General features: G+C 40.2%; 1 protein-coding gene across 1 annotated transcript; it reads left to right on the top strand.

Annotated features, from left to right (window-relative positions):
- Positions 1-2,995: 2,995 nt before the first annotated feature.
- Positions 2,996-3,981, top strand: LOC120781937. Its single transcript, XM_040114106.1, has 2 exons — positions 2,996-3,314; positions 3,416-3,981. The coding sequence occupies exons 1-2, from the start codon at positions 2,996-2,998 to the stop codon at positions 3,979-3,981; spliced, it is 885 nt and encodes a 294-aa protein (XP_039970040.1).
- The last annotated feature ends 7,976 nt before the right edge of the window (positions 3,982-11,957 follow it).

Here is an 11,957-nt window from a genome sequence, read left to right as displayed (position 1 = left end):
CTAAAGCTACAGCAAAAAATTCTCCTACCGACAATGTGAAAATGGTTGAAATGGGATGTTAACACCGCCCACTCCCCATTTATCTCGGGACAACCTCTTCCGAACCAAATTTGATACATAACATTCTTCTGACATGTCGATGCCAAAGCTGAAAATGAGCGAAATCGGCTACAACCACGCCTACTTCCGTTATAACACAATTTTTAATTTCATTTCACTTTCTAATAAGAAATCAAGATTCAATTAATATTACGAGTTAAAACTTTCTTTGAATTGTGCATTTGAAGTGTGTCACCGAAAATATCCCTCGATGTGCGGCGTATACTCGTACAATTGAAATTCAGACAGAAACCGTTCCTGACAATGATGTGTCTGTATGTTAAAAATGGTTTGAATTGGGTCAATACTTCGCTGACGCCCAATATACATAATATAAAAATTTTCAATCCTCCCATTGACTTTTGACCGCATATATCTGAGTGATATGTGAGTCATCTTAATAAAATTGAGACAGCGTGTTTTTTTAATAATGGTGCATATTTGTTCTTCGAATAAATTAATGAATGAAGTTATTACCCCTGCTTTAACCTTTAAAAGTTGAAAGAGTATGAAATATTCGGTTATACACAACTTACCCCTACCTTACTAATTATTTATTGGTTTTTGTTTGAACGAACCATGTGTGACTGAAAAAACCTCGATTTCCCTTTTGATTCTTATACCAACAACGTTCTCGACTTTATTTCTGAATATTATGTTGACTGGAAAAATAATTTTTTATAACTAAAATCGCATTAGCAAGCGGCCGAATCTTCTAGTTTACATATAAATGTTAATTATTTCACGATAAATCATGTGATATCCTTCTATATTTATATATTTCAAAAATTTGGGATACAAAATTTATCCCGATGTTGAGATTAAAATTATATTTTTAATCGTACACGTTTGGGATTAAAAATAAGAAATTAAAAAGTTTACATTTCATTTAAAATGTACAAGTGCATGTAAGGAACTAGTATACCTATAGTTGGAATGTTATTATTATTTTTATTGGCAAATAAGTGTACAAATAATCTTAAATATTCTTCATAATTTCATTTGTTAGAGCCTATTAATTAAAATCATTTCCGACTAGAGCCCAAAAGTACAGTTAGAATTGAAGTCTAAACAAATTTAAGTACCAATTTCTACTTATTTACATATGTATATGCATACATTTGTACGTATTTAGGCAAAGGTCAGAAAAAGTCAATATGCATATTAGGGTGATTCCAAAAAAATTTTTTTTTTTTTTGTTTGGTACTCGGAAACATATGTTGCTAGACACCTCTAAGAAAGCCTCTCCAAGCATGAGTTCTTAATTGTAATGGGAAGGTCCTTATCATTCATAATAATTTTTTTTCAATGAGTTATAAAATTCATAAGAAATAAAAAAATTTCCCAAAAATAATTAAACTTCAACCGTTAATATCTTTTAAACGGTTGGGTTTACGAAAACATCGTGGAGACCTTTTCCGTAGAGCATTCAATTTCCTACAAAATCTTAGGAACAAGATATCTTTTCAAGTAGTTGGAAGCGAGATATAAATTTTTCTATCTGATAATAAGAAAAAATAGAAAACTGTATGTAGAATGACCTTCCCGTTACAATTAAGAACTCATTGGAGAGGCTTTCTTAGAGGTGTCTAGGAACCTATTTTTCCGAGTACCAAACAAAAAAAAAAAAAAATTTTTAATCACCCTAATGCATATGCTTGTGTTATGAAGTCATATATTACTATTGTTGTTATTCATACAGCTTCTCCATTGCGCAAACTATGGCTTAATTTTTCAACTACAATTGTTGCTGCAATGATTTGTTATTATTGTTTTGGTTGCTGTTGTTGCTTTTACCAATGACACCGTTGCCAATGTGGATATTAAGCATAAGATATCTTGATAGTTGACTTTTCTTAACAGTACACTTGCACGTGCATATTTTTGCATGCGCACAAAGAACCTATGTGTACATGTGTGTGTATGTGTTAGCAATTTTGTATTGCTACCCGTTGGTAGGTCTTGGATACTACGGGATCAGGCATCCCAGCTGAGTTCTAAGCTACCGGGGGGCCGGCAGGTCGCGGATAGCCGGACGGCCTGTAGTAGCAGGTTAGTTGCGTAATAAGTTACAACGAACAAGCAACCCCCGACGATGAGCGGCAGGAGTGGAGGTTGCGGTATAAAAGCCAGCCAAGCCGATGAAACTCCTGCGACAGAGGCGAATAGTTCCCGCCTCTCTAATATAGGTGATCGGTCAAAATCCAGGCGCGACGGACTCAAAGTGAGCGGCTTCCTGGTCAGCGTCTGTTCACCATGTTAGGTGCGGCTGTAAATAAGACCGGTCCATACCGGAGGCGCACTGGGAGTCTTTTGAAGAATTACCAGCTGTTTTCACTGGTGATGTAGAGAGGGTGATGTGAGTCAGCTCTGCCGAAGTGTCGGCCACGATGTGAATCAGTAACCAGCCCCTTCGGGCCCTGGTCAGGAAGTGTACATTGAGCGCAGAACTAGTAGACTGCGTTGCTCCGGGCAAGCGCCGGTTCGTCCGAGTTTTCCGGATCCGGTAAAGCGTAGGACAGGCCTCAGGGAACTGGGGTAGGGACATAGTCCCCGAGGGTACACCCGTTCCTGTCTATTTCGGCCCGCCCCCCTGCACACGATACGCTGGTTAAGCTGATAAATGGAGACAATTAATGAAAAAACACACAAAAACAACAATAGCAGCAACAAATCTAGTGGTGTCACCAGACAATTCACGATTTCAGAAATAGACCCCTTCAAAAAAGTTTCGCGTTTGGCTAGATCGCCAGTGGAGGTGCTCTCCGCGTAATGACCACAGAGGTCGAAATCGTCACCTCCAACGCTTCAGGAGGACACCCCGATATTGAAAGAAGCACAGTCGCACCGTGATCATATGTATAAACTTGGAGATATAATACAAAAGCTAAAGGACATGAGGCGTCCGCTACTGCGCACTATCAACAATCCCATGAGGGAACCGCTTAGCGAAATATCGAAGCTCTACACCCGTGCACAAGATGACCATATTGGACAACGGGAAGCTAACATAAGTAGAAGCGTAGCTATGGAAAAGACGACTGCTGAGGTCACACCAAAAAGACCACGTGAGGACGAGCAGATAAAGCGACGAACCACTCCAAAAAGGACTAAAACAACGCATGACGAACCAATTGCGAAAGCAGGAGAAAGCAGGAATCTCGGGGGAGGAGAAAAGGATGCGACAAGGGAAGATACCTGGATCACGGTACCAAGTAAAGCCCAGAAAAATAAAAACAAGAAGAAGGAAAACACCACACCACGCCTTCGACCAGAAGCAATTGTTATCGCAAAACCGGAGACATGTCTTACGCAGACATACTTCGGGCAGTCAAACAGAATGAAAATCTGCAAGTGCTTTGCGAAAATGTCTCAAGAATTAAAAAGACAGCTAAAGGAGAGATACTGTTAGAGCTAAAGAAGGCGCAAACAGGAAGTACTAAAGCATATAGAGATGAGATGGTGAAGATACTAGGAGATCAGGCACAGATAAGATCTCTAACACAAGAAACAACAGTGGAAGTGCGTGACTTGGACGATATAACGACGAAAGAGGATATAGCACAAGCAATTCGTTCAGAATTTGAAGAGCTTCGTCTATTTAGTGAAGAGTGTATTAAAAGCATCAGACCAGCAAATGCAGGCACTCAAAAAGCAATCATAAGCCTTGCAAAAGCAAAGCACCTACTGGCAGCGCAAAAGATTAAAATCGGCTGGACAATCTGTAGAATCCGGGAAAAAGCGCAACTGAAGAAATGTTACAGATGTCTAGAGTATGGATATGTGGCGAAAGCATGCAGCAATCCCAAAGACAGGAGCAAGTCCTGTATCAAATGTGGAGAGGAGGGTTATTTCGCCAATGAGATTGCGGAGATAAGATGATGCAAGACAAACCATTAATTGACAACGCATACTATACAAGAGCCAAAATATGAGGGATTTATTTCTAAAGCTGCTATACACCACCAAGTATACCACATGCTGAATATGAAAAACTACTTGACGACTTGGTAAAGGATGCGATGACAACTACACCGAATATAATTGCAGGTGACTTTAATGCCTGGGCTCTATAATGGGGCAGCAAAAATACACATTTGAGAGGTAGCGCATTACTTAAAGCATTTGCTGTTCTAGACGTAGTACTGCTTAATACAGGAAGACAAAACACCTTCGAGAAGAGTGGGCGTGGCTCCATTATCGATATATCCTTTGCCAGTAGGGTGTTATATCGATACATAGACTGGCGGATATGCGACATACATATATACCCAAAGTGACCATTTGGCTGTAATGTTAAGTATCAGCAAAAGTCTGCAACAGCGAAATGTTTGCCACCAAAAGGTGCAGTCTAAGGGGTCGAGAGCTGAAACCCTAGGAGGAGGGGCTTTTTAAGTTAATGCTTCATGAAAACATAAACGGAAGTGATGACATAGAACAACAGGCTAAATTGTTGGTACAACACATTAGCAATGCCAATGATGCCGCTATGAGTAAAAAGAGGACAGCCGCACAGAGAAAGCCTGCTTATTGGTGGAACCGAGAAATCGAATCTCTGAGAAAGGATAGTCACAAAGCGAGGCGCCGTTTCCAACGAAGCATAGGCAGCTTAGAATGTGACAGCCTGCGAGAAGCATTTAAAAAGAAACGCAATGACCTAAAAAAGGCAATTAAAAAGAGCAAAATGACATGCTTCAAAGAATTATGCGCAAAAGTGGACGAAAATCCGTGGGGAGCAGCGTATAGGATTGTAATGTCAAGGATTAAAGGTGGCAAATGTCAAGCGCCTACATGCCCTTCACTACTTAAAAATGTTGTATTCCCTATTCCCACAACAAAACCAAGAAGAAGAAAATTTTTATTGCGAAGAAGTCATAGGTGCGCCAGAAATCACCGAGCGGGAAGTTGTTCAAGCTGCTGAGCGCTTTGAAAATAGCAAAGCACCAGGATTAGATGGTATTCCGAATAGGGTTCTTAAAATTGCGATCAGCTATCATCCACAGCCATTTTCGGATTTGTAAACACGTTGCCTCCGTAAAGGAGTGTTTCCAAAAATTTGGAAAGTACAACGGCTGGTACTCCTACAGAAGCCAAACAAGCCGGCAGGAGAACCAAGCTCGTATCGACCGCTCTATATGATCCATACGATGGATCCTGGAGCGGATAATCTGTACCCTTCTAGAAAATACCCAATATGGCTTTCGTAGAAAGCGTTCAACCCTGGATGCGATCAAGAAAGTTACAGGTATAGCAGAAAAGGCTATTGAAGGAGACAGGTGGACGTATGGGAAAAAAGAATATTGTGCGGTCGTCACATTTGATGTGAGAAACGCGTTTAACTCGGCCCATTGGCCCCATAAAATGCGTGCATTAGTGCTCAAAAAAACACCGAGCTATTTGTTGTACGTCATATAAAGTTATTTGGCCGATAGGATCTTGCTCTACGACACTGACGAAGAACCAAAAAAGTATAGGGTAACGGGTGGTGTGCCACAAGGATCTGTGCTAGGCCCACTCCTTTGGAATACACCATATGATGGAATATTGCGCCCCCTCTACCGAGAGAAGTGCAAATATGTGGATACGCTGTTGATATTGCTGTAACAATAGTAGCTAAGGAGCTCTATCAAATACAAAGTATTTGTAGTGACACTGTACTGAAGATAAAACAGTGGCTAACGAGTGCAAAACTGGAACTTGCCGGCCGCAAAACGGCAGCAGTGCCTATAACCAGCAGAAAAAAACTTTAAACTATTTCGCTTAACATAGACGGCCACAATATTACAACACAATCCGCTGTGAAATATCTTGGTGTAACCATTGATGCGAGGCTCAGCTTCAAAATGCACGTTGAAAAAGCGTGTGAAAAAACGGCGCGTGTAAACATGGCCTTATCAAGTAGTCAATTGTAATGTATGCGGGGGACCAGCATTAATGCATAAGACATATGCTGGAGTCAGTGCATTTCGCACGGTTTCTAATGAAGCTGTCGGGGTTCTAGCAGGAATTATGCCTCCAGATATAATGGCTCTCGAACTTAAGCGAATAAACGATAAAAGTAAAAGCGCAGGCCGGAAACTAACAGAAAAGACAAGCCAGCTTAAACGAATGGCAAACACGCTGGGATACATCAAGCAAGGGGAGATGGACATACCGCTTAATCGGTAACATACAGGTAACGCTCTAATGACGTGAGCCCACAGGCTAAGCTTGGTATGCGATGAAATGCCTAACGGCGGTTCCACAGGTCCATAGTAAAACTACAGGAGACGGAGTTAGGGTTTAGTACGTAGGCGTACCGTTTCGCAAGTCCAGAACAGTAGGTAATACTGACTGGGCGTGGTCCCGAATGAGGTGCACCTATAGCGGGCAGTACCAATTGTGCATACTGCTACAGCTAAGTAGCAGTATATATGTAAGATTCCCCCCCCCCCCCCACACACCAAAAAAAAATAAAACCTTCGAATAGATTGTCACAATATGCATTGTTACTGTTGCTTTAATTGTTTTTGCAGCTTTTGCTGGTTGGTTTGTTGGATTGGCTGACTGCCTGGCAGGCAGAATATGCTCGTATACTCGTATAGTACATATCTAACACGAGTACATGAGTGTGTGAGAATTCTACTATATTTGTCTTCATTTGCTTTGTTTACTTTGAGGTTTTTACTGAGTCGTGTCAATAGCATTCATTATTGAAACAAGTCCATCAAAAGAAGCAGTCTATTAATACAGCAAAAGCATTGGCAAATAATACATCAGTAAACATGCATATGCGCTAGAGTTTGTGTGTGTGCGTGTGGTAGCAAGATCATAAGAAAGCAAACAAAATCAGAAGGTATATTATTTTTGCAGTAACCTCATCTGCCTCCAATCAAAATTTGGCCACCCTCCCTCTGCCTCTACGCACTTGTTATTATTTTTCTTAACCATGCAACCTTTGAAGCTGAGCATACTACATACATCCAAACCCAATCTATGTATATCACTTACAGTGTGCCTGATTCATTGTCATCATAGTTTTTCAGGTCATGAATATTCCAATGAAATATTCACATAACGGACGAAATACTGTAAAATTTATGCAAAAAGATATTTGCCGACAAGTTGTTTATTCTTGAGTGTATATGTGTATATGTACTGCAGCAAAGTACATGTGCGCTTTAAGCTCTCTTGATAAAAGTTGAGTAAAAACTAAAACTTTTGACTTTTCACACAGAAAAGGTAGCGCAAGTAGCGAAACGGAATAGCAGAAGATATGCAAGGAAGGGCAGAGTGTAGCAAAACAAAACAAAAATGATATTAGCATACAGAGCGTATACGCATCCTTATGCAAATGCTTTAAATTGCCTGAAATAGTTTACACAAACAAATGGTGCATGGAATGTGAGAAAAGCAAGAAATCGAGACACGAACACACACACACACACACTTTCGCGTATACTCGCAAACATCTATAGACTCAAACATGCTCGTGTATTGGCGTATTGCACTCGTGACCCTAATGGCAATGAGCCGCATTGCAAACTTAACTTTCTTACGTCTTTTGCTGTAGTTCTGGTACCCATGTGGGTGCTGCGTACACCAGAATTGATTGGCTCACCTTGGCCAAAAGCGCACGCCTTTTTTGGCTTGGTCCACCAATGTCGACTATTATTCTTGCTAGAGCGGCCATTACATGTGCTGCTTTTTCACATGCCTTTTCGATGTGCGCCTTGTAGCTGAGTCTATTGTCTATCATTACCCCTAAATACTTCAAAGACTTCTGTGTCTTGATAATATGACCGTTTGATGCCTTTGGGCTTTTTCCTACTTGTGATCGACACAGCTTTTATTTTGTGCGCAGCGAGTTGGAGGTTTGCTACGGTGAGCCATTCTTTGATAGTCGTCGCCGCATGATTGCAGAGATTCTCACGTTTGTCAAGTTCTTTTGCCAATACGGTTATGGCAATATCATCCGCGTACCCGACGATCTGCACCTGCTTCGGTAGTGGGAGACGCTGCACCCAGTTCCACAAGAATGAGCCAAGCACTGAACCTTGTGGAACTCCGCACGTTACCGCATACTTTTTTTGTCCTTCATCCGTATCATACAGTGACAGCCGGTCAGACAGGTAGCTGGATATAATCTTAACCAAGTAAACCGGGGTTTCGTTACTCATTCTTCGTAGTTGACAAAATTTCTCTGACCAGTTCCTCCAGAAGAAGCTCTTGTGCAGCCGCACAGTGATTTAGGTTGAGTTGTATGACTCTCATTTTTTGGTGCTTTTACCTGCTCTTGACAGAGCGAACACTTTTTACTACCAATTTGGTGGTCGGTGTTTTCCCTGCCCTTTTTCATACATGCACTAAACGACGGGTTCTTACCGCACGACTTCGCAAAGTGTCCAGTTTCATCACACTTGACACAGCACTGGCTCCTATCATCTGGATTGTTGCATGCTTTCGCCAGATGTGCGTATTCAAGACATCTGAGACACCTCCTGAGATATTGCTTCACCCTTATTCTGCACACTACCTAGCCTATTTTAAACTTGTGTACATCAGCAATTATTCTTGCCTCCAACGCGGGTAGGCTTACCACTGCAGTTTGGGTTCCTAAGTACGCTGCTCTGATGCTCTTTATCGAATTTTCATCAAAGCTACTCAACTTATTTACTTGTTAGCCTTGGCAATGTCCTCATCAGTCGTAATTTCGTCAAAGTCACGTATTAAAAGCGTGACATCGTGAGTTAAAGCTTGTATCTGTGCCTTTGTTCTTCATCTGTGTCTCTTTTAACTCTAGCAGGATTTGTCCTTTGACCGTCTCTCTGATCATTGTCACATTTTCCCCCAGTTTCTGCAGGGTATCATCTTTTCTAATAGTCCTTAGAAAGTCGCTATATGACATGTCACTGGTTTTTTCAATGACTATTGCTTCAGTGCGAGCTGGCGGTTTATGTGGTGCCGTATTGTGTGGCTTTACGTTTTACTCTTTCCGAGGACTTGCTTGTAATTTTGCTATCACACCGAGAAGATCGTTCTTGGTTTTGTTGATAGACCGCTGGAATGGGCACAGTTTTTCGATCAACTTCACGAGGTTGTACCCAAGGGGTTCGCCCAACGCTGGTGGTGATGACCTCCTCTCCAAGGTTTGTCAACACCAAGGTTTTTGATCGGGGACCTGCCCAGTTTTGGTATCCTCTTAATGGGGTCTGCATCCATTATCATCGCATCATATGCAGGGGGGCGGCCAAAATTGACAGGAACAGGTGTACCCTCGGAGACACTGCCCCTACCCCAATTCCCTGAGCTCTGTCCTTCGCTTGCAAAAAAGTTAAAAAAAAGAGGGTATAAAAAATACGTAAAATAGGTTATTGGAGTTGTTGTGGCTATATAAGCAAGTCGAAAGTATACAGAGCATTCGATTTAATAATTTTGTACTTAAAGAGAGTAGGAGAAGATTGTTAATAGTGTTTGATAGTTCTCACTCAAAGTTTGAAAATTATCAGTAACGATATTCGATTTAGCAGGTTTTCCATTAAAATTTATTAAGCTTTAAATCAGGCCCGTCCAACATAATTTAGTGAAGGGCCAGGTTTAGCATTTTCATAACCGTAGCGGGCCAAAAAAAATAAAATGACCTTCAGTTTTGGTATATTTATTTATTTATAAAAAGCAATATCACATAAATCGTAATATATTATTATTAATGTAACTATGGCCTTAGCATATAAAGATATTCTTATTCTTAAAATCTAATTAACCTTTATGTCAACAGCAGAAGTTTTTTACGCACGTCAACAGCAACACACCCGGGTATGTACATACGTTTTGTATGGCAAATGGCATGCCGTTATAACCCGGCATGTACACCATCAACTAATCGCTTGCGATTCAGATTTTGGTCATGGCTAAAAAAACCCTAGCTTACATTTTTACACAGGCAACCTTGATATAGTTTAACAAATATACATACACACAAGTGTACATATTTTCTGGATTATTAAGGGTCGCTGATGATGTGGTTAGAACTTATTGTTTTGTGTTTATAAGGATTACTTTAGGTTGCAAACATAAAAACTCAGGCATAAAATCGCTAGTACCTGCGTTAATCACTTGCGCTAAAAAGTATAAAATAGGGTTTACCAGTATTACGGATTTTATCATGCACGTATGATTCGAAGTGAAAGGACGTTTCTGTTTATTTTGTGGAAAAAATTAAATCAAAGTGAAATGGCAGATGGTGAATGGCTTACTCCACGACAACTAAGCGCACTTTCGTACGAAGAACAGCAAGCATACATATATTCGTCAAACGCTTGAAGAGAGCCAAGAAGAAATAAGTGACCACGATTCAGTAGTTGGTGACGAGGCTTTAGATGAATGTGTAGGTGATATTGTTGGTGATGACTCAGACTTAGAAGAGCCCACGTTACCAGAATATGACCCAGAGGACGACAGTGATTCTGATGAAGAATTTGAAGATGCACCAATTGAAACTGGGGAATATTTTACTGCCAGAGATGATAATGCTTGGTCTTCGATACAACCACAACCTGTAAGATTCCGTAGGCACAACATTCTAAGAAGTGCACAATCTGGACCAGTACGGGCAACGCAAGGTTTGACCATTTCAGAAACGTTCAAATTGATAATGTCAGACGACATGTTCTTACGTCAAGAATCATTTTCTTGGTATTACTTGTAGAAGCCCCACTGTCTATTTGTTTCTTTCGCTATTTATCACTTTCATTAACACTTCTTTTAATAAACTTAACAATGTCGCGCACCTTAGTTATCAAAGCTGATACTTCCGGGGACTTATCTATTGCGTTACAACCAAATTAAGCGTGTGTGCGAAGCAGGGTATTATTTTTTTTCGCCAAACAAGCTTCAATTTAATTTTATCATGGTTGAATCATTATCAGTTACACAAGCAGAAACTTTATTTATGGAAACGTTCCACTCGTTGAAAAGTTTAAACATAGTTTCTTCTAAATAAGCTGCTGTATGACTTTCGTGTAGTTCGACTACTCCTAATGTCCCACTCAACAAACGTAAATTGTCTAAAAAATGAATTGTTACCCCAAGGAACGACTGATTTTTCATTGTCTCCGTCCATATGTCATACGTTAGGCAATAACTGTCGCACTTACGTATATACTCTTTGAAAATTGAAGATAGCGCTTCATATTTTTCATCCACTCGTAATTTTATTGTTTCTCTACTTGGAACTTTAAAAAGCGGAACCAGTTCTTTCATCATCTGCAGAAAACCTTTTCCTTCTACGGTGGAAAATGGCTTGTTGTCCATTATAATATATTTCACAATTGCTTCAGTAATTTTCCTTGATTTAGGGCCATCTTGATAAGAAATACTTTTGACCTGTTCAAAAAAGTCTTTCACATTTGCAGTACTTAAGGAGTATATGTACTAGGAGACGATTCAATACATGCAGTCTTCTTATTACTATTGTCGGATAACTCACTTGACGCTGTCGTCCCAGCGGATGGTGATATGTTACTTATTTCAGAATTTTTTCGCTGCTTTGGTTCCGAGTGCGGCGTAGTTTCAGAGGAGCATTCTGCATTATCAACTTGATCGAGTAGTACCTTTTTATGTACATTCTCAACGTGACAGTGAAGATTCGACGTGTTACCTGTTGTTTTTTATATCTTTTTGCAGAGTTTGTATGTGGCGGAAGCATCTGCATTTCTTATAAAGAAGCTCCAGACCTTGCTTTTTAATTTTGAAAGCAGCATTTTGAAAATCTGAAATATTATGTACATATTTAAACGTCTAACGCAATTATTTACATACATGTATTTTATATTCACTACACCTGTAACAAATTTGTGATTGACAACAGATGATTTCGC

Source organism: Bactrocera tryoni, unplaced genomic scaffold, assembly GCF_016617805.1.
Source record: "Bactrocera tryoni isolate S06 unplaced genomic scaffold, CSIRO_BtryS06_freeze2 scaffold_748, whole genome shotgun sequence".
NCBI classification, from domain to species: Eukaryota; Metazoa; Arthropoda; class Insecta; order Diptera; family Tephritidae; genus Bactrocera; species Bactrocera tryoni.
Note: the sequence above shows the minus strand (reverse complement) of the source record. Positions and strands in the feature narration are given on the sequence as shown.

Coding starts and splice junctions, on each gene's coding strand:
- LOC120781937 (XM_040114106.1), top strand. CDS start 2,996: ATGAGGCGTCCGCTACTGCGCACTATCAACAATCCCATGAGGGAACCG. Junction 3,315..3,415: donor TACCTGGATCACGGTACCAA/GTAAAGCCCAGA, acceptor TGTCTTACGCAG/ACATACTTCGGGCAGTCAAA.